This window comes from Emydura macquarii, unplaced genomic scaffold, assembly GCF_026122565.2.
Source record: "Emydura macquarii macquarii isolate MOO-44397 ecotype Brisbane River unplaced genomic scaffold, CSIRO-AGI_Emac_v2 contig_2994, whole genome shotgun sequence".
NCBI classification, from domain to species: domain Eukaryota; kingdom Metazoa; phylum Chordata; order Testudines; family Chelidae; genus Emydura; species Emydura macquarii.
Window position 1 is genome coordinate 2,215,178 of NW_027133131.1, and position 21,042 is coordinate 2,236,219.

Below are 21,042 nucleotides of genomic sequence, written 5' to 3' on the forward strand. Positions count from 1 at the left end.
GAGCCAGCCAGGGAGGGGGAAGGGCTATGCAGGGCTGAGCACAAGCACCCCTGGATCCTGGCCTCCCCCTCCCCCCCCCCGGACCGTGTGGATTGTCCCATGAGCAGCCACGGGGCTGGGGTTGTGCACACACGAGTGTGCGAGTGTCAGTGCCCCCCCCCCCCCAATGGCCCTGCTGGCTTGGATGGGAGCATTTCGGGGGGGGGGGGGGGCTCAGCAGGCACCATGGGGCCAGTGCAAGTGGGTGCACGGCAGGGGGTGTGCTGCCAGGCGTGGGTGTGTGACGGTGGAAGGGGGAGACGTACTGGGGGGCACCAGGGGGGACGGCAGTGAGTGAGCAGGGGGGGGCAGCCAGGACAGCTGCACCCAGCCCAACCAGCTCCCGCCTGGCGCTGCTGTGGGGCGGCTGCCCACCCCCCCTTGCTCCACCCTCAGCCTCCCCCTGCTCTCCCCTCCCCTCCCCGGGCCCCCCCTTCTCCCCTCCCTCACCCCATGCTGCTTTTGTGCTTCCCCAGGGCTCCCCAGACATTCTTCACCCCCCTCCAGCTCCAAGGGATCCCCCCCCCCCGGCGCCCAGCTGCGCCCAGGTGCCCGACGGCCGCTCCACACCTGTCCCGGGCCCAGGGGAAGCTCCCACGCCGCCCTGGCGGCCGCAGCGGAGGAAGTGGCTCCTTCCCGTTCTGCCTGCGCCCGCCCGCGCCGGGTGCCCGGGATTCCTGGATTGTGACAGACCTGGAATGCCCAGCTGGTGGGGGGGGGGAGGGGCTGTCTCCACATGCCCTGCCCCCCCGACACCGAGTGGGCACCCTTCCATGGCCTGAGTGGCTCCCGGATTCCCCCCCCCCAGCTAGGAGTGGTGCTCACCCATGGGGGGTCACTGCCCCCCTGGTCCCTGGGCTGAGGAGAGCGATAGGGTTACTGTGGGTAGATGTTTGACACTGTGGGGAGAAATTCACTGGGGGGGGGAGGGGCTGGTGGGTAAGAGCGGGGGGCTGGGAGCCAGGACTCCTGGGTTCTGTCTCCAGCGGTGGGAGGGCAGGGCGCTGCGAGCCAGGACTCCTGGGTCCCGCTCCTGTGCCTGACTCCGGCACGACACACACGACCGCAAGAAACTACCCTGGATTTTTTGGGTTTTCGGCGGGGGCGCAGAGGGGGATTTGCGAGCTCCAGTGTTGCCCCCACGCCCGCTCTGGGGCGGCGAAGCGTGAAGGAGCTGGTCCCTGCGGGTGGCCACAATCTGCAAGAAGCCGGCGCCATCCCTGGATCCTCTTGCCCCCCCCAGGCGCCCTGCCCCGGTATCGCTTCTGCTTTCGTGGGGAGGCAGCGATTTCGTAGTAACCGGCCCAGGCAGCGATGACATCGCGTTCAGCCCCGGCGCTGACACCATCCCTCGGGGGTGCTACCTGCCGTCCCAGGGGAAACCCCACCTGCCCGCTGAGTCACCTGCTGCCCCATAAATACCACCAGGGCCCAGCCCAGCACCCCACACAGACTGCAGAGTCACAGCAACATGCGGAGCCTCGGGATCCACAGGGCCAGCGGCCTCCTTTGCTTCCTGGGGCTGCTGGCGGCCTCCAGGGCGAGGGTGGTGCCGGGGGCCCCGGGCCCCGACTGGCAGCGCTGCAAAAATTTCTCCAGGCAGGTCAACAAGCTGGCCTGGGACCTCGAGGGCCCCGTGATCTCGGTGAGCGGGTCGGGCGGCTTGGGCTGGGCACCAGCCGCTGGGACCGAGGGGAGCTGGAGAGCCTGAAGGGGGGGCAGGGGGGCTCTGCGCCTTTTTGGCAGAGAGGCCGTGGGGCTGGAACGGGGCAAGGAAGGCTGGCGCCGTGGGGAGGGCGCCAGCCCAGGTCTTGGGGTGCTGGGTTCAATTCCCAGCTCTGCCCCAGGCTCCCTGGGTGAGCGCAGGCACTTCAGCCCCCCTCCCCCTGCTGTGCCTCAGTTTCCCCAGCTGTACCACGGGGACAATGGCCCTGCTCTGCCTCCCAGGGGGTGGGAGGATAAAGCCGTCAATGAGTGGGACGTGCTCAGAGGCCACGGGGGTGGGCGAGGACTCTGCAGGGCAGGCAGAGACAAGCCAGCTGGGGGCGCTCACCGGGCGGCTGGCTGGGCAGCCCCTCCCCAGGCCGTGGGTCTGGCCCCACCAGCGGCAGCACAGTCGGCTAGAAAGGGGCTTTCAACACGCCCGCAGCACAAAGGGCTCTAGCTCCTACAGACGGAGAGGGGGCTGGATGGCTGGCTAGAGGAGTGTGTCCAGTGCTGGACAGACAGATGGGGGGGGGCCTGGACGTATGTGTCCAGTGTCAGACAGACAAACAGACAGGGTGTGTGTGGAGGGGCTGGGGATATGGCCAGGATGGTTCGGATTGCTGCCCCGCTGAGACTTTTGGGGCGAGCCCTCCCCCGAGGCTGGTTGGGCCCCCCCCCCAGCCCCAGCCCCTCACACGATTCCCCCCCAGCTTCAGAAACTCACAAGGTGTCTGAAAAAACCCAGCGTGTGGGACTATCCCGGGTCATGGCTGGGCCTTTCCTGGGCTGGGATCTGGGGGGGCGACCCATGGAGCATTAGGCCCATGGGGGGGGGGGGGGGGGCGCACAGAGGCACGTGCCACAGCTGCATGGGAATGAAACGGGGAGGGGTGAAGGGGGGACGGGGTAGGGGGCAATAGGCGGAGGTGGAAGGGGCGGCTAGGGTGGTGAATGGAAGTGGGGGGGCCGAGAGGGGTGGCGGCTGCCCCCCACCCTGCTGATCCCCAGCTCTGCTGCTCCCCGGCCCAGGTGTCCCTGCAGGAGGGAAAACACAGCGAGGACCTGACCCCCCAGATCCGCTGCAGCGACAACTGTGACCCGGCCAAGATGGACTCGGACCAGGTACCACCGGGGTGGGGGGCACCGCCGGGGTGGGGGGAGGACAGCTGGGGGGATGGGAGGGGGAAGGGAGACAGAGAATAATCCTTCAGCCCCCGTCCCATACCGTGCCCGGTAAATGAGGCGTCCCGGGGGAAGGAGGGCTGCGGATCTCCCCCCCTGCAGCTGGGCTGGGGTCTCCCTCAGGCCCCATCACCCTGGCCTGGGGGGTGGGTGGCAGGGAGAAGGGTCTCAAGGGGGGGGTTCCCCTGCTCCCTCCCCCCCCCTCTCATGCCCTCCTCCTGCCCCCCAGAGCTGCCTGCGCCGGATCCACCAGGCCCTGCACCATTACCGGGCCCTGCTGGGCTCCGAGGTCTTCGCTGAGCTGAGGAACGGGGACGCCAGCCCCATGGCCGAGCTGCGGGGCGCCCTGGCCCAGCTGACCAACCTCGTCCAGGTGAGCGGGGCCGGGACCCAGCAAGGGGGGGGAATAACCCCCCACAGCAGCTCCAGCCAGCACCCCCCTGGGCGATCCCCCTCTGGGTGCCCCCGTGCGCCCCGTGCCACCTTCCAGGGCCTCTGCCAGGCTGGTTGGCGCCACCCCCCCAGGTCTAACCCCGCTGTCTTTCCTCCCCATAGGACGGGGGCTTCGCCGAGGGGCCAGGACCCTCCCTGCACCAGAGCCAGCCCTGGGAACGGCCCCTGCTCCAGCGCCAGGTGCTGCACCAGCTCCGCTCCTTCTCCGCCATCATGGCCCGGGTCTTTGCCCACAGCGCGGCCACCCGCTAGCCCGGGGGCGGGGGAAGGGGTATTTATACAGGCGCCCCCGTGGCAGCGGGGGGGTGTGTGTGTGTGGGGGGGTGTTGTGTTATTGTATTTATTGCCCAGCCGGGGGTTATTTATAAGCTGCTGTCTATTTATGCCCCAGCCGGGCGGCTATTTATGGTATTTATCGATTAAACGGTTTGGTTTGTACAGATGGGCCTCGGTGTGTGTTGGGGGGGGGAAAGCAACCATCCTTCACCCACCAGGGCTCCTGGCCCCACGGCTCCCCCCCACGCCAAAATCCCAGGCCCACAAGAGTGAGGTGGTGCAGCCCCCCGCCAGCCCCTGGAGGCGTCCCTGAGCCATGGTTGCTCCAGCCCCTGCCCAGCCCTAGCTGCTGGGGGAGAGAGACCCCACGACCCCCCTGAGCCTGCAGCCCCTGGGTGAACCCTCTGCGGGGGACAGGACAGCAGCCCCAGGGGGGAGGGGGGGGGCTGAGGGGGATAGGACGGGAGGGTCACAGCCCCACAGCTCCGTGCTCTGGCCCAGGCAGGACCCCAGGGGCACCCACTCTTGCCAGGGTGAGGCCGGGGTCTCCCTGGGGAGTGCCCACTCCCCCCACCTCAGCATGGAGCGACTCTCAGCCAGTGGGGTAACGGCAGGAGGGTTTATTAGATACCTGGCACACGGCCCCGCGAGTCCTTGGGGAAGCACGGAGAAGGGGGACGTCCCGTCCCTCGGATGCAGGCCAGCGCCCAGCGCTCTCAGCCCCACAGCCGCAGAGTCCAGGAGCCCCCACTTAACAACCCCCCCCGCCTGCCCCTCCTGAGGCCTTTGGTCTGGTCCTAGGCAAACCTCACCCCATTGCCGCCTCCTTCATGATTTGTTCTCCAGCTGGTCCCCCTGGGCTGCCCTGCCATCCAGGCCCTTAGTTGCTAGGATCCAAGGGGCCAGGCCATTGTCCTCTGGGATTCTCCAGGGCAGAGAGTAAACAGCCTTCTCCCCCGCCTCCTTAACTGCACCACACAGGGGAAACTGAGGCACACATAAGCTTGGTCCAGAATATTATGAAAAATTTCCACTTTGTCACAAGGGGGTCTGGGGGGAGGATGGCAGCCAGAGACCCCCCAGACCCCCACCACCACCACAGCCACCTGGGGTGGGGAAGGTTTATTTACAAGAGAGATTCCAGTCTCACACCCTCCCCCACAGGGGGAAGGAACCAGCCACCTGCACCACGAAAGACAGAGAACCCCGGCTGCCCACCCCCACTCCAGCCAGCAAGGGGCCGCCCCCCCAGGGAGAAGGCCCCGGCTTAGAGGGATCATGCAGGATGGGAGACAGAGGCTGCTGCACGGCCGCTGGGGGGGCCTGGAGTGAAGCGGGTGGCAGCATCCTCTTCTCTGCCCCGCCATCCCGGATGCCTGGGTTCTTTATTAGAAACAGCCCCCACCACCCCCGGGAGCAGTGGGCAAAGCACCTACAGTGAGGTGAGAACCAGACTGCGGGTGCAGGCGGAGACCGCCTCCCCCCAGCTTCTAGGGGGCTTCACCTGGCCCGCCAGATCAGGTCCCCCCTTTCGCCCCACTAATGCCATGGGCCTAGCTGAAGGCAGGGAGAGGACAGAGCAGGGGCCAGCCTTGGAAAAAGGCCTTGGGCTCCAGGTCCCCCCCGCCCCCCACAACCTCTCCCACGCAGGGGCAGCCTGGGGAGACTCCATCACTGGAAATCCTTGAAGTCGACCTGCAGAGGGGGGAAGTCGCTGGCCTCCAGGAACAAGGGGTTGCCAGGCAGCCCCAGGAGGGGCACGTCAGCCGGCGGGGGCAGGAAGGGGTCCCCACCTCGCAGCACGCCAGAGTCTGCAAGAGAAGGGGAGATGGGCTCAGGGGGGAGCTGGGGGCTGCAGGGCCTGGGGAAGACAGACGGAGCCGGGAGAGCAGGGGGCTGACCTCTTTACACCCCCCCTCTTGGTGCCAAGCCCCCCAGGCATCTTTGGGCCTCAGGCCCAGCCCCGGCCCCCACCCCAGGCCGGGAAGTGGAGACTCACCAGCCACATCAAACCTCATGTCCAATTCCTGCTCCAGCGCCTCCAGGCCACTGGCCCCCAGCTCCAGCGCCTCCAGCGCCTCCAGAGTACCGGGCCCTGGCTCCAGCGCCTCCAGCGCCTCCAGCACCTCCAGAGTACCGGGCCCTGGCTCCAGTGCCTCCAGCGCCTCCTGAGCACCGGGCCCCGGCTCCAGCGCCTCCAGCCCATTGGCTGCCAGGCCCTCAGCGGCAGGGTGTGCCACCACCGCGCCCTCCACCATCCATGGCTCATTTGGCTGCCTAGGGAGAAAGGAGGCCTTGTTTATGGGGCAGCAGGGGAGGGGGGGCTCGCAGGGGAATGGGGTGACCCCACCCAGTCAGAGCCACTCTGAAGGGCTGGGGGGGATCCAAAGGGCTGCTCAGCCCCCCCAGGGGTGGGCGTGGGGCGTGGGTGGGAGGCCCCGTCAGGGAAGCAGCCCTGGGGAGTTCCCGTGGGCCGTAGGGCAGCCAGGCGAGGGAGAGGGGCTGGGCAGGAGGGAAATCAGCTGCCTCTGCTGAAGAGGTCGGGCCGGCCAGGCACGCGCGCAGGGACCCCGGCGTCCGGCTCCCTCACCTGGCGGACACTCGGATCAGGCGCCGGTTCAGGTATTTCTTCTGCTCCAGCAAGTCCACTGCGGGGGGAGGGAGGGGGAGAAAAGAGACAGAAGTCAGGGAGCTGCAGCCAAAACCCGCCCTGGGGAGACGCCCCCCCAGCCAGCAGAGGCCCCCCAGCGAGCACCTGCAGGCCTGGGAGTCTGGGCCCGGGCTGGGCCAGCAGGGGCTGCGGGTGGGGACTGAGCGGCCGGTACCTTCCCGCCTCTCGCTGTAGTAGGCCCCGAAGGCCTCGTCCCGGGGCGTGCTGGGGTACAGGAACTTGAGGGGGTTCTCGGGGATGTTCTCGGCGGCCAGGAGCTGGTAATCGTGAATGATGTCGGGCAGCGCCAGCGAATTCAGCTCCTGCTTGGTGTAGGGCTCCACCGAGCGGACCTTGGGTTGACCTGGGGGAGGGGAACACAGCAAAGTGGGGGGGGGGGGGGTCACGGCCTGGGAGACCCCCTGAGACGGGACAGGCCGTACCAAGATCTGCCAGCACCGGAGCCGGGAGGAGAACCCAGGAGTCCAGATCTAGTCTAGCCATTAGGTGACACTGCCCTCCCCCTCTCCCGCCCCCCGATCAATGGAGTCTGGTGGTGGGAGCCGGGACTCCTGGGTTCTCTTCCCCAGCGCCAGCCCCCGGAGGCAGGGGAGCCTGGCTCTGGGCCCGGGAGGGGGGGGGAGGGAGGGGCGGCGCCGTGGGTCAGACCCACCGTTCTCCCCGGGCTCCACCCAGCTGCAGGTGATGCCGCCGTCCCGGCAGCTCTCGCTGAAGCGCAGCAGGAAGGTCCCCATCTGCTTCCTCTTCAGCAGCTGCCGCTCGCGCCGGCGGCTCACGAAGCCCATGATGTGCCTGGCCGGGATGGACGCCGGGATCAGCCCCGGGCGGGGTCAGCCCCGTGCAGGGTCCCCCCGCCTGCCCCCTGCCCACCCCGCTCAGCGCCTGGGGCTTTCGCTCTGCTGGGCTGAACAGCCCCCGGCCCCTTTACACGGGGAGGGACAAGCACCCCCCAAATCCTCCCCCAGCCCCACCCATAGGGCTGAGCCGGCCCCAAGGTTAAGCCAATGGGGGGGGGGGGCAGCAGTTGCAGTTCCTGGGTCTGACCACAAGGGGGAGCAGGCAGCATCCCCCACCCCCCACCCCCCAGGCCAGCCCCTACCCGTCCTTCCAGAGCTGGGCCAGGTGGTCCCGGATCAGGCTCAGGATCCCGTCCAGCCAGGTCCAGAAGGAGAACTGGGGCGGGTTGTCCTGCAGGGGGGAGGAGGAGAGAGGCTGAGGGGGGCGGGGACCGGAGGGGTCTGGGGCCAGTCACACTCAGCAGCCGCTTACCTTGGAGAAGCGGGTCCAGGTCAGGGTGCTGGCAGCGGTGGCGTCCCCCCCTGTAAGACGGGAGGGGGGTCAGCCTGTTGCAGGGCCAATTAACACTGCTTCTCTGCGGGAGTCGGGGAGGGGTCCTTAGGGGTCACGTCCTCTCCCCTCCCCCAGGCTCAGCACTGACCCCCCCCCCCAGCAGGTACCACCCCCCCCCCACACTGCAGAGGGGAAAGCGGGGGACAGGAAGAAGCGATGCCACCCCCTAGGTGAGATCCAGGAAGGAGAATCTGGCCCCGTGGCCTCCCGGAGCCGGGAGAGAACCCAGGTGTCCTGGCGCGCCCGGGGCTCTTCCTCCCACCCCCGCTGCCTGGGGGGGCCGGCCCAGCTGCTCCAAGCCCCAGGGCTTTGTGGGTCTTCCCCGAGGCTCACCCTACCCTCAGTGCTGCCCTGAGACCCCGATGATGGGTGATGGCTGGGACAGGCCTGGGCCTTCCGCCCCCCAGGGGCATCTCTGCCCTGCAGCCCTTGGGGGCGCTAGCCAGGCGTGGACCCCCCCCGCAATCGATGTTACCAAAGAGCTTTTCCGCCAGCATCTGCAGCTGCTCCTGGTCCAGGCCTCGCTCGGTGGCGGCTGAGAACTGCCAGCTCAGCACCTGGGCCAGCTGGGCCCAGGAGGCGGCCGGGGGCGCGGAGAAGAACAGCTGGTTCTGTGGGGAGAGAGCAGGGGTGAGGGCGGGGGTTGGGCCGCCCCACAACCCGATCGGGGCCCAGCTGCTGGAGCGGCGTGGGAGGGGGGCGTATGGGCCACGGGATGTGGCGGGGAGGGAGAGAGACGCGCCCCCCAGCTCCCAATGGCGCAGAGCAGCTGAGTGAATGCCAGCCCCCCCGGGGGGGGGCAGCCTCTCACCTTGGTGTCTGGGCTGAGCATGTTGAACCAGAGCACGGAGGCCCAGGCGCTGGAGAACTGGTTGTTGTTAGAGATGATCACCACAGGCAGGGTGGACGTCTGGGGGCAGAAATGAGAGCAGTCACGGGGGGGGGGGACCCCAGGAGCAAATGCGACCCCCCCCCCGCCCGGGTGTGAATGGAAACGGGCCCCCGCCCCTTTCCCGGGGGCGCCCCCTCGCCCACCTGCAGCGTCAGCGCCAGCTCCTGGTACTTGTAGTCCAGCGTGAAGGTGATGAGGTGCAGCTCCTCCGTGACGGCCAGCAGGCCCTAGAACAGAGCCGGGGGGGGGGGCGGGGGGCTGTCAGCCAGGGGCCTGCCCCCATAGCAGCAGGGGGGCAGGACCCCCCCGTGAGCTTCAGCGCGGGGGGGGGGGGGGCACAGCAGAGGGGCGACCACACTGAGTCTGGGGGAGATCAGAGGGCAGGGGCGCCCCAGGATGGGCTTTTAAGAGGGGGGAGGGGTCTGAAGGGGCAGCAGAGGGACCCCCCGGGGGTAGGAGCCCCCCAGGGAGCAGCGGGGTGGCGGCGTCTCCATGAAGCACAGCGACAGCTCTCCTCCTCCCCCCGCCGGCCCGGCACACAGAGCACACCCACCTCCGTGGCGCCTTTGCCGCCTTTGCCCAAGCCCACGGCCTTCTGCTCCTTCAGCGTCTGCAAGGGAGAGGGGCGGGAGTCAGCGTGGGGCAGGGCTTCCCCTACCCCAGGAGGCAGCCTCCCCCCCCCCCGCGAGGGTACCAGGGGTTCAGGGTCAGGTCTCCAAGACACTTAGCGAGCGAGCTGCATGGATGGGGAGAGAACCCAGGAGTCCGGGCTCCCCCACACCCGCTCCCGCCCCGTGCAGAGAACCCAGGAGTCCAGGCTCCCCCACACCCGCTCCCCCTCCCTACGCAGAGAACCCAGGAGTCCGGGCTCCCCCCCACCCGCGCAGAGAACCCAGGAGTCCGGGCGTACCACATGGCGGAAGTCGCAGACCAGTCCCTTCATCTGGGCATCGTCCCGTACAAGCGTCTTGCTGGTCGACGTCAGGATGTTGAACTTCCGGAACCTGTGGGGAGAAGCGGGAGGGGGTTGGGGGGGTGAGGCCGGCTGTGCCCGCACTCGGGCAGAGAGCCCCGGGTTCGATCCCCGGCCGTTGTACAGGGGGTGACAGGACAGGGGCAGTAAGGAAGGCCAGATGCCCGGGTGACGGGCGCCCAGTACCCGTGACAGAGCGAGGAGAGCGAGCGGGAAGCCTAGGCCCAGCACATGGGGGGCACCGCCCCGGGCACCGCGGCCGTCCGGATCCCAGCCCCCGCGCCGGGGCACGGTGCCCCATCCCGAGCCAGCCCCTCCCGGTTCTTGGCGCCGGCCCGGCGCTGGACTCACCCTTTCACGTTGGGGGGGTCCCTGCAGGAAGGAAGAGATGACACCATCCGTGAGTCAAACGGTTGCACCGGGGGCCCTGCCCCCCCCCCAGGACACCCCCAGCCTCCCTCCCCTGCCCCTCCCCCCAAAATCCAGCCAGGGTTTTCTTGCCCCCGCTGCACCAGGTTCCCATTCCCCCACCGGAGCCCCTGCACCCCGCCCCTCACCCGCCGGACTGCCTGCCTCGGGGCTGGGCTGGTGGGTTCGGGAGGGGGGGTGTCAGGCTCTCACGCGGGGGGGGGGGGGGGGGGGGGGGGGGAGGACTCACTTGTCCATGGCAATTTCTACCTCCAGTCGGTGGTTTCGATCTTGAAGCTTGACCAGGAGCCTGGGGGAAAGAAAGAGCCCATCACCCTGGCCCCTGGCCTGGCAGGACGCTTGGCCTGCATGGGGGCACCGAGGCTGGCTCAGGGCCCCCCCTCCACAGGCCCTCACCCTCTAGCGCCCCCTCCTGACCGCTTGGCCAGGAGCAGGGATCTGCCCCCATGGAGAAACCGCCAGGCCCTGGGCGCCCCGGGCTGCGGGGGAGAAGAGAGGCAGTGATGGGGGGCCCAGCTGGGGAGAGGGCAGTGATGGGGGCTGGGGGGCTCACCTGGCACGGACGGAGAACTTGCTGTTGGTTTTCAACACCAGGGGCCTGCAGTTGGGGATGGGCATGGACATGATGGGCTGGACCTCCACCACGAAGGCGCTGGGAGGGGGTGGGGGGAAAAAGCATTAGCGCCCTGGGCACCCCCCAACGCGCTTCAATTCCCCCCCAAATCCCACAGAGCCCAGCGACCTCCCACCCCTGTCCTGAGCCAGCCAGGAGCCCCTCCCCCATGCTCCTATGGGGCAGCCCCCATCCCCCCCACCCACCCCACCTGCTCCCATGGGGCACTCCCCTGTTCCCCCATTCCCCATCCCCACCGCACGCTCCTATGGGGCAGCCCCCGCAGACCGCCCCACCCACCTCCCCCGCCCAGCCGCTGCCCCCCCAGCACCTCCGCAAGAGGCAGGAGAGCTGCTCCTTCAGCCGGCTCTCCAGCAGGGGCAGCTGCGTGCCTAGGGGGTCGTGCTGGTAGCTCAGTTTGCCGTGCTGGTCGCCCAGCGCCCGCAGGAGGAGCCAGAGCTGGAACAGCGGCTCGGCCGCCCCGGTGAACCTGCGGGTGGAGAGGAGCCGGGTCAGCCCGGGGGGGGGATCCAGAGCCCCTCTGACTCTGGCAGGCGCCGGTGCCAGGCCCCTGGGGCGATCAGGGGCCAGAGGCTTGCCTGGGTGGCGAGACAGAGGGGAGAGCCCTGGTGGGGGGGCTGGGACACCGTGGGGGGCGCCGTGCCCCGTGGCGCTCACGTTCGTTACCGGCTGGCTGGCAGCAGAGTACGAACCAGGCAGCCTGTCGGCAGGAGCCTGCGCCCGGCTTCTCGCCAGCCTGTCCCCACGCCAGGCAGCCTGGCCCCCTCGCTCCCCCTGCCTCCCGCCGCAGCCCCCTACCAGCTCTCCAGGTGGCTCAGGCTGGTGTCGCAGGCCGCCCCGATGCAGGCCCTCCGCTGCCGCTCCTTCCACTCGGCCAGCTCCTCCAGCAGAAAATCCCGCAGCGGCTCGCAGCGCCCCAGCAGCTCCTGCGCCCGGGCCAGCACGTCCTGCCCGAGAGACTGCGTCTGGTGTGACCCCAGCTGGCCTGGGGGGGAGGGACTGGCGGGGGAGGGCGGCACTGAGAACCCCCTGGGGAGACCGGCCAGACACAGCTCCCATCTGGCAGGCAGCTCTTGGGAAACTGAGGCACGGTAGGACAAGACCCAGTGGGGGAGGGACCCAGCTCCCAGATAAGGGGTGTGTGTGTGGGGGGAGAGGGGGGAGGCAATTGCCACCTTGCTCCAGTGACACCCCTCCCCGCCCCAAGAGCTCACCCTGGGCAGGGGCTGGCCCCGTGCCTGGCGCCCACGGCCGTGCGGCTTCTCACCTTGCGGCTCTGGTCCAGGTTGTTCAGCATGGTCTGCAGCTGCTGAGTCTGCCGGGCCAGCTCGGGGCTGGCGGGGGCACCATCTGCTGGAAAGGAGGTGACAGCTTGCAGTGACTGCTGGGGGGACGGGAATTAGCAGCCACAGGTCAGAACTCGTCCCGCCAGTGCCATGTGTGGAGAGAGGCCCCCCCCCCACAGCGCCTAAGGGTCAGCAGAGAGTGAGGGGAGAGTCACCCCCCACCCCCTCCCTGCACCCTCCTGGCCTGCACCCTCCCATCCTCTCCAGCACCCCCAGCCTGGCTGCCCGCAGTGTGGGGGGGAAGGGGGAGTCACTGCTCCAGCGGGCTGGGCCGGCACTGCCCCCCGTGGGCACTTGGGGCAAGGTTATTAAATAAGGGTAGAGCAGGCGGGGCCCCACCCCTACCCCACAACCCCCCATCCCACCCTTCGTCCCCCACCCCGGTCAGCCGGGCACTCCTACCCTCCGGCTGTCAGGCCCCCGCCCGCCCGCCCGCCCGCGTTCCTCACCAACTAGCCGGTGCACCTTATAGCGGAAGTCGAAGGCGTCCTGCAGCTCCTCCTGGTGCCGCACTCTGCGATCCAGCTCCTGTGGCGGGGTGGGCAGGGGGAAGGAACCAGCTCAGAGCCTGGGACACAGTCACCGGCACGGCCGGGCGCTGGGTATGGAGCCACCTGGTCACAGGTTCAAATCTGGCTCCGGACAGGGAGGGCTGGGGTCTCTTGGGGGGAGGCAGCGTCCCAGGCTCCATACGCCCAAAGGCGGCGGAGATTGCTGCTGCAGGACATGCTCTGAGCCATACCCACCTGCATCACTCCCCTGGTCTCCGCCAGGCGCCGCTCGATCTTCTGCTGCCGGTCCGTCTCCATGGGGGCGCTGGAGGGTGGCTGAGCCGCAGCCTGCAGGGGGGGCACACGAGAGACAGGGCCTCTTTCAGACCCACAGCTGTGGCGCCCTGCGCTGTGATCCCTGCCCCACCCCTCAGACAGAGCCGGCCACAGGCCAGGGGAAGGGCCCCCTGGCAGGGGGCAGGGGCAGGTACCCAGGAAATGGGCTCTCCCCTAATGCAGCACCGGGGGGCACTGTGCTGTGGGGAACAGGGCAGGGGGGGAGACGATGATCCCCAGAGATCAGCCCCCCCCCCCGGCCGCCTTGCCTGCTGGGCCGCGAGCCCCCTGCTCAGAATGGCCTTCTCCTCCTGCAGCAGGTTGGCGATGACGTTGGCCAGCTGTTCTGGGCACTCCTGATACTTGGCCTGGAAGGGAGCATGGGGGAGGTGGGGGTGAGCGGGGCCAGGCACAGACACCCCATACCTCCTCCCTCCCCCTCCCCCGCCCAGCACCCCGCTTCCTACCTGCAGGTTTTGCTTGGACTTGCGCAGGTTGTGTTTGAGCACGAAGTCCTCCTGGCTGGACCCACAGCGGCTGTACTGGTCATCCAGCAGGGCCAGCAGGGTTTGGAAGAGCATGTGGGTCTGGGAGGAGTGGGGCTCGCCCATGGGGGGCTCGGCTGCCTGGCTCCTGGGGCAGAGACAACGGGGTGCACTGCAGAGCCCCAGCCATGGCCAGCTCCCTTTCCTGCCTGTGCCCCACATCGCCAACGGGGGGAGGGCGGCATGGGGCCACACCAGGGGGTCGCTTGCTGCGTGCTCTGGGGGAGCCCCAAGCTGGCCTTATTCCTGGGAACCCGCCCGTCTTCCCCCACTCTCCCTTCCCCCCTGAACCTCCAAATCAGACCCCCCCCACCACTCTCAGTTAACCCTTCCCTGCCTGGCCCCGGGAGGGGCGTTACCAGTTCTGGTCCTCGAGCCAGGGGGCCAGGTACTGCCGCACCTCCATGGGCAGGTGATCCTCCGAGTACAGCTGGTGCACCTGATCCAGGTAGGCCTTCTCCAGCTGCTGCACCTCCTGCCACTGGGCCATGCCGGGGCCGTCCCTGGCGCCTCAACCCCCGCCTCTGGGAACGCAAACCAGGGCAGCCGGTGAGCGGGGTCCAGGGTCCCCCCTTCACACCCAGCAGGACAAGGAACCCGGGCGCTGGGAGACGGGGCCTTTCCCACGGGAGGCACCGGCTCCGATCCAGTCCCAGGGCCGGGAAGTAGCAACGCCAACCACCAAAATAACACCAGGCGCTGCGTCCCTAGCTGCAGTGAGCAGGGACGGGCGGTTCTGCCGCATCTGGGCCTCTCCCTGGTTCTAAGCAGCCAGGCCCAGGGCCTGCGTCGGGGGGGCGGGGGAGCTGGCGCCGCAGCCCCAGCGTGAAGGGAAACAGCCGCTGTTGCCTTGGCAGGCTCAGCCGCTGGCCCGGTGGCTTGAATCCAGCTCCCCCCACCTCCGCTCCAGGCCCTGAGCAGAACCGAGAAGGGTTGCTCCTCCCACGCCCAGGGTGGCTTGTCCCACGGCGCAGCGGAGCCAGGCCTGCCTGCGTGAAAAGGGGCTGCTGAAGAATGCTGGAGACACCCCCCATGATCTCCCTGTGCCCCCCCCCTCCCCCAGCACTCCCAGTTCCCGGCAGCAACTGGTTTCCTTTGGAGCAAGAATCCAGTCCTGGGCTTTCCCCCCTTGCACCCGCACAGCTCCACTCAATCCCGACCCACAGCCCCTCGCTATCCCAGCCCAGCATCAAAGGAACCTGCAGGAAGAAGGCGGAGTGAGTTGGTGCAGTTTCATGGGACACCTGAGCCGCCCCTAGGTAGTTACAGGCTCTCCCTGATCCTAGCAAGGGCCGTTTCCAGCCACCGCCCAGGGTTAGGAGGAGGTGAGGAACACCTCACCGGTGCCCGCCGGGCGTGCCAGCCCTGCCCCGTTCAGGCTGCGTTCACATGAACGTTAGGTAACGCCACCCAACAGCATGTGGATGTGAAACTAGGAGAGGTGACTCTGCGTGTGGTACCGACACAAATCACACACCCCCAGCTGCAACCCGGCAGGCCAGGGCGCACCTAGCGCCAGGGCCCAACGCCGGCTGGGGAGATCAGCGCTCCAGCTACGCACGCCACCCACAACCGGGCCTGCCTCCAGGCGGTCGACACCCCCTGCAAATCCAGCCGCTCAGTTACAGATCAGCCTTTGCCCTCCAGGCCCAGAGCTGGAAAACGTCTGCCTGTCTCTTTCAGGGCATGAGAACGCTAGAAATCCTTGGGAGTCCCAGGGTCCGAAGGGGCTCACTGGACCGGGGGGGGGAAGCCCAGGGCTGGATTAGCAGGGGGCTGTGGATCAGGGCTGGGGGGCACCAGCAGAGCCGGGCTCCAGGAGACACAGGAGAACGCCCCACTTGGTTCCCGGCAGGCCTGGCACAGCCAGGGTGGAGAGCCACCCATCCAAACGCCCACCAGTTCCCGCCCTGCACTTCCGCGCCAGCCTCCCTCCGCTGGCCTGGCTCCCGGCAGTTTCGCGCCCGTCAGCATTTGCGCAGGGACCGAGTGGTGCTCAGACCTAGCCCGGAAGGCCCTTTGCTCTCCGAGGGCGAAAATAACGGTCGACCTGCTGGAGAGGCGCGCGGGGCCTGGGCATGGCTAGACGGGGGCTCCTTCGATGACCCCATGGGGCCTCCTGGCCTTCAAACCTCTATTGCCCCAGGACCCCAGCGGTTAACTCAAGGCTCCCCCACCTCCCCCCAGAGCCCATTTCCCCCCGAGATTTTATTTCTCCTCTTTGCTCTGCTCCCTCCCCAACGCGCCCTCGGCCTCTGGGCTGCAAAACCGCCTGTCCAACGTCAGGCCCACCCCTGGCCAGCGCAGGGCCCCTTCCTCTCTGCCTCTGACCCCCCCAGACCAGCTCCCCCCACAGCTGGCCCGTCTCCTGTAGGGGTGAAACCCTCCCAGGCGGGCAGAGGATTCCCTGAGGGTGCAGCATCAAAGCGGGTCAAGGCGGGGGCAAAGGGCCGTGCCAGGTGGATTTACGCCCCCGCCCAGGGGCTCGGCCCAGGCGCTCAGAGCCGGCTTTGACAGGCCGGCCCCGCTCCCCGGCCTCAAAGTCTTGGTGCCCCCCAGCGAGCTCCCCAAGGGAAGCCAGGGGCCGGTGGGGCACTACGGTGCCCAGCTGCCCGTAGGCAGGAAATCACCCCCCACGGCCAGGTGCATGGCTGGGAAAGCGGGGCCAGGAGGAAACTGAACTCAGGTCTGTTTCCTACCCCCCCTCCCAGTGGGGCAGGGGGCGGGGCACCGATCTCTGCCCCCCAGGAGGACAGCTGCTCTGGAGCGGCCCCTCTCACCCGTGGGTAGCAGGTGCCAGACGCCGGGCCCCCCCTGCCCCATCCCGGGCTGGCGGCCCCCCTGCCGCCCCCTTCCTCACAGAGACCTGGGGCCCACGGGTCCGGGAATGGGGGGGGACGATTGGGGGGGGTGACACCGGCCAGGAGGCTCCTGCCCCATGGGGGAGGGCAGCAGGACAGCCTGCCCCCCCCCGAGCGGGCACGCCCCCCCACCCCCAACCCCCCCCCCACGCAGATGCCCCCCCACTGCCAGCCTCCAGACCTTTATTGCAAGCACAAGCCGCCCCCCCCCTCAGTGACTCCCCCGCTGGTGCCCCCCCTCACCAGCCGAGCTGCTGCGTAGGTCGAGGAGCTAACTTGAATCGGCCGCGGCGGCTCCTTTAAGGCTGCCGTGCCGGGCACCGCGCTGCCCTCCCGCCCCTCGGCGAGCCGCTCTTCCGGGACGGCGCCCAGCGGCCGCCTCCTGCCGTGGGGGGCGTGTCCGGCGCTGGTGGCTGGAGAGAGGCGGGGCGGGGGCGCGCCCCCTGCTGGCAGCAGCGGCGGGAGGGCAGGCGCCTGGAGGGAAGAGCCGAGCCCAGCGCAGGAGCCGAGCCGCCGACTTCCCAGAAATGACGTCACCGGAAGGCGGGGACCCGGGAAAGGGGGCGGGGCCTACATGGGAGGGGAGGGGCCTGGAGAAAAAGGGGAGGGGCTGGGTGGGGAAGGGAAGCAAGGAGGGGGAGGGATGGGGTGATGGGGTGGGGGAGGGGAGCAGGGAGGTTGTGGGGGAGCTGAGAGGAGGCTGGGGGTGGGGGGAAGGAAGGAGGGCCTGGTGGATCCCCCAAGAACCAGGGGAGTTCCCACCCTGAGAGCCCGGCTCGCTGTCCGCCCCGCTTGGGCTCCTGAGGGCACAGCTGGAGCCGAGGGCCCCGTTGGCACAGGCAGAAGCAGGCTGGGGGGGAGATTCTCTCACCCCCCCACACATACAGGGGGGGGGCTGCACTGCCCCATAGAGCTGCCTTTGCACAGCGGCCTGAGCCCCTCCCCCCCCAGTGCCCGCTGAGCTGGGCAAAGGGGCTCCCCACAAGCTGCTTCGCCCGCCTCTCTGCCCGGGAGGGAGGCTGGGCCCCAGGGCCTAACCCCAGCCCCGCTGGCAGCAGGTCCAGCTCCATGGCAGGCTGGGGGGCAGCACCAGAGCCCAGCTTGCCCCAGCAGCGGTGGAGATCAGCGACCCCTGCACGCCAGGCCCAGCTCCAGCCACACAGCTGTGCTGGCACACACCGAGCACCCCCAGCGCGCTCACAGCCCGTTTACGGGACACCCCCTGGCCCCTGCTGATTCGCTGGGGTTCAGGTGCCCAGCTTTGGGTGACAGACCCCCTGGGTGAATTTCCCCCACCCGGCACCGTGCGATGAACATGGGGCCGGTGGCAGAGCGAGATCCTTCCATGCCAGCCATGCCCCCCTGCAGCGAGCCTGAAGCCTCTGCCCGTAACGAGATCCAGGGCACGGAGCCCAGAAGAGGCCAAAGGCGGGCGCGGCAGGCCCGGCCCTTTCCGGACGTCTGTGCAGCTGCAGGGGCCTGGTTCGCGGCCCAGGCTCCACGTTCTCCTCTGCGCTTCCGCCTCCTCCTGGGCCTTCGGGCCGGGCACTGCCACGCTCCACCTATGCTGCAGGTGGGAGGGTGATGTGCCCCAGGGGAGCCGCTGGGTTCTGCAGGCTGGGAATGGCATGCAGCCGGCCCCAGAGCTCACAGACTGCACCAGGCCCCTGCCCCTGAATGCCAGGGATGGGCCCTTTCCCCGTTCACCTGCCCACAGGCAGCCGGCGGCTCTTAAGCCCTGTGTATCTAGTGCCGGTCATCTGGGGATCTCAAAGCACGTGACAAACTGGGCGTAGGAGTCCTGGCTCCGAATCCCTCCGCGCTGTAACCACTAGCTCACACTTCCATGGTGGGTAACAAAACCCTGGGAAAGCCCAGCTGCGTTAGCCGGGTGGAGGCCGGGCTGGGCCGGCTGCGGGAGGCGTTTCCACTCCAGGGACTGGGAGAAACCCACCCGGCCTGCCGGCGCCTTTGAGACCTGCTGATCTTTGGACTCCTGGTCTGGTGGCAGCTGGCTGTCCTGGGTCAGGCTAACCCTGGCGTGAGGCCCCAGCCCCCAATCAACTTCAAACACAGGCGCTCACGCAGAGCTGGGGTGGGGGGGCCCAGCCGGAGGAATTGGGGGGGGAGCTCCTGAGTCACCTCAACAACCCGCTGTGACCCCCTTGTCTGCACCATTTACCCCAATTTAGGGCTGTGGGGAGGAGGAGAATCAGCCCCTTCCCCTACAAAACCGGCTCCTTCCCTCCTCCCCAGACCCCCCCCCCCCCACGATCCCTCATTATGGACAGCAGCGCTGGGCTCAAAGAACGGGCACTGCCCGGTTTATTCACGGCCGCAGCACTGGCAGCCAGCTCGATGATGGCGCCGGGGCCGGAGCAGCACGCGGGCAGAACTTAGGACGTCTCTGCCTTCTTGAAGTACCTGACCAGAGACTGCACGCCCGCTTTGACGGCCGGCTTCAGCCCTACGCCTACGGCGAAGCCCACGCCGCCCCCGGCCCCGCCCGTGAGCGCCACGAGGGTGTCGTAGCCTAGGTCCAGGGCAGCCTCGAGGGCCCGCTCCTTGGCCAGCTCCGTGCAGTTCTGGACGGTGTAGTAGATGCCGGTGCCCATGTTGTAGAACGTGCTGACCATGGGCACCCACTGCAGCACGCCGTGGACCTCCCGCTCCTGCTCGCTGCTGCAGGCCTCCGGGCTCCCACGCCGGCTCCTCCCCGCCTGGCTGCACCGGTGAAGCCAGGCCTGGGCCCCGCGGCCCGGCAGGGAGTAGGCGCCGGGCTGCCCGATCACCAAGAAGGAGGTGGTGCTGTTGGCTGCCAGGCCGGCGCAGGCGGACCCCAACCTGCGGCAGGCTGCGGTGGCTGCGGGGAAGGCGGCGTGGGCGCTGGCCACTGGGCCCAGCAAGAGGAAGCCGTCGAGCCGTGCCAGCCCGGAGCAGCGCCGGGGGCTCGCGCCTGCCAGCTGATCCAGGTTGAAGAGCAGGGCGGCCTGGCCTCTGCCCCCCCGCCGGGGGGCTCCGGCTAGCCCCAAAAGCAGCGCGTTGACATCCTCCATCCCCACCTCCCCGTAGAGCTGCACCACCAGCGCCTCGGCCTGGCCCGGGCAGCCGGCGCCGTGGAGGGAGAGGGCCAAGGCCAGGCTGGCGAGCGTCTGGGGCAGCGGGGGGAGCTCGGCGAAACCCTCCAGGGCCTCGGGCAGCAAGTCCTGGCAGGAGACCCCCTCCCGTGGGAGCCCTGGGCGGGGCAGCCACCCCGAGAGGGAGTCGAGCAACACCCTGGCAGCGGCCTGATGGGCGCTGGATGCGTTGGGAGAAGCGGGGACGGGGCCGACTTCCATCTCCGGGGGTTCAATGGTCCCAGTGGCGGCGTCCCCCCCGCTGGGGGGCAGCAGGTGCCCGTGGAGCTCATGGCCCAGCAGGAGCAGGCAGCAGCAGAGCAGCGGCAGGCGCATGGTGGGCAGGTCCTGTGGGGTGCAGCACAGACCCTGCCAAAGGGGACATGCCAGAGACACGTGAATCCGGGACAGGTCCCCGCAGCCGGACAGTGCACCATGCCCGTCAGCGCCAGGGAGGTGTACAGCTGGGATAGGAGCATGCGGGTCAGGGTCATTGGCTGAGCTGCTGGTGGGGATGGAGGGGACCTAGTGGACAGAGCACTGGACTGGAACTCCTGGGGCTCGGCCTCTATTCCCAGCTCTGTGCCTCAGTTTCCCTCCCCCCTCTGTAAAATGGGGATGAGAAGACCACCCTCCTTCGTAAAGCACATGGCGAGCTGGCGCTGGGAAGGGCAGGAGGCTGGCATTGGTGGCGGGGGGGGGGAGCAGGGGACTGTGGGGCAGGACCAAGGGACACTGGCAGAGCTTTGAATTGCAGAGTCCCTCTGAATTCCCCAGGGGCTCACGGGACCGGGCAGTTTATTTTAAACTGGGCCAGGGGTGGGGGGTGTTCAAGCAGCTAAACAGGCAGAAGTGTGTGTGTGGGGGGGGGAACTGGCTTGGCCCGGGGGAGGGGGGAGAAGGCACCATGGAGGGACTCCCCAGCAGTGACACTGGTGAGCATCAGGTGGGCCAGTCCCCCGGGTGGCTGGGCTGCATGAAGCCCCTCTGGGCCCCATTGACAGCAGCAGCCCAGGGCAGGGGGCAAATGACACCATTCCCCCCCCCCAAGCCACATGGGCACGTGCAACTTCCCCCCCCCCCCATGCAAATGGGGCATCTGCCCCCCTGCACGGGCACAGAAATGCACATGCTGTGAGGGGGAGCAAGGGGGCCGTGCGATAGCAGCCCGCCCTTAAGAGCTGCCCACACCCCGCTCGTCCCTGCTGGGCTGTGGTGACCGACCCTGGTGCAAAGGCCTCGTGCGAAGGTGTGGCAGCCCTGGGGCACCGGGCAGGTTTCTAGCACAGCTCACCTGAGTGCAGCCGAGATCAGGAGCTCCTGGGCCAGGCGAGGAGGGCGGCAGGATGCCCAGCCCCGAGCCCCCCCGGCCCCTTTTATAGCCTGCCTGGAGAGGCCGCGGGCCAGCTGAACCCTGATCAGACGATTGCAACACTGGTGGGCCGCCAGCTCCCTGCTCCGCCCCTCTGGGGCTGGCACAAGAACCTTCCCCACTGCAGCCCCCCCCACCCCACCCCGAGCTGTTTGCTCCCCCATCTCTGCAGCAGTGACCAGCCTGGGGCTGGGACGATTGGCCAGGATCTCCAGAAACAGCCCTGCAGAGCAGGGGCCTCAGAGAGCTGGGCCCGCAGCGAACAGGGGCCCAGAGCCGTGGGGAGCCGGCTCTCACCCCCCTTGACCGAGGGAGGGTCGGACCGACGGGGCAGCATGGGTGGGGGGTGGGAGGCTGCTTTGCTCTCAT

At 68.7% G+C, this 21,042-nt stretch overlaps 3 protein-coding genes across 6 annotated transcripts; 1 reads left to right on the top strand and 2 right to left on the bottom strand.

The window, feature by feature from the left end:
- The first annotated feature begins 1,510 nt into the window (after nucleotides 1-1,510).
- Nucleotides 1,511-3,699, top strand: IL23A (interleukin 23 subunit alpha). The gene is made up of 4 exons (XM_067529570.1): nucleotides 1,511-1,684; nucleotides 2,776-2,868; nucleotides 3,158-3,301; nucleotides 3,484-3,699. Exons 1-4 carry the CDS (start codon nucleotides 1,511-1,513, stop codon nucleotides 3,631-3,633), a joined length of 561 nt encoding a protein of 186 aa, XP_067385671.1. The 3' UTR covers nucleotides 3,634-3,699.
- Nucleotides 3,700-4,080: 381 nt separating this feature from the next.
- STAT2 (signal transducer and activator of transcription 2) lies at nucleotides 4,081-16,564 on the bottom strand. Of its 4 annotated transcripts, none has more exons than XM_067529558.1 (24): nucleotides 16,429-16,564; nucleotides 13,684-13,848; nucleotides 13,247-13,412; nucleotides 13,049-13,147; nucleotides 12,699-12,791; nucleotides 12,418-12,480; nucleotides 11,874-11,990; nucleotides 11,405-11,553; nucleotides 10,917-11,075; nucleotides 10,526-10,624; nucleotides 10,202-10,261; nucleotides 9,895-9,915; nucleotides 9,481-9,574; nucleotides 9,124-9,180; nucleotides 8,714-8,797; nucleotides 8,490-8,588; nucleotides 8,154-8,289; nucleotides 7,598-7,647; nucleotides 7,428-7,516; nucleotides 6,981-7,120; nucleotides 6,483-6,671; nucleotides 6,248-6,305; nucleotides 5,657-5,934; nucleotides 4,081-5,468 (listed from the first exon to the last, which is right to left on the bottom strand). In XM_067529558.1, the coding sequence occupies exons 2-24, from the start codon at nucleotides 13,812-13,814 to the stop codon at nucleotides 5,329-5,331; spliced, it is 2,571 nt and encodes an 856-aa protein (XP_067385659.1). In that variant the 5' UTR covers nucleotides 13,815-13,848; nucleotides 16,429-16,564; the 3' UTR covers nucleotides 4,081-5,328. The 4 variants fall into 4 exon arrangements, with proteins under 4 accessions (XP_067385659.1, XP_067385658.1, XP_067385661.1 ...); XM_067529557.1 differs by having other exon boundaries at nucleotides 11,405-11,565; XM_067529560.1 differs by having other exon boundaries at nucleotides 11,405-11,565; nucleotides 11,874-11,956; nucleotides 12,402-12,480.
- A 1,470-nt stretch (nucleotides 16,565-18,034) lies between these two features.
- Nucleotides 18,035-20,673, bottom strand: APOF (apolipoprotein F). Its single transcript, XM_067529516.1, has 2 exons — nucleotides 20,596-20,673; nucleotides 18,035-19,670 (listed from the first exon to the last, which is right to left on the bottom strand). The coding sequence occupies exon 2, from the start codon at nucleotides 19,635-19,637 to the stop codon at nucleotides 18,582-18,584; it is 1,056 nt and encodes a 351-aa protein (XP_067385617.1). The 5' UTR covers nucleotides 19,638-19,670; nucleotides 20,596-20,673; the 3' UTR covers nucleotides 18,035-18,581.
- Between the last annotated feature and the right edge of the window lie 369 nt (nucleotides 20,674-21,042).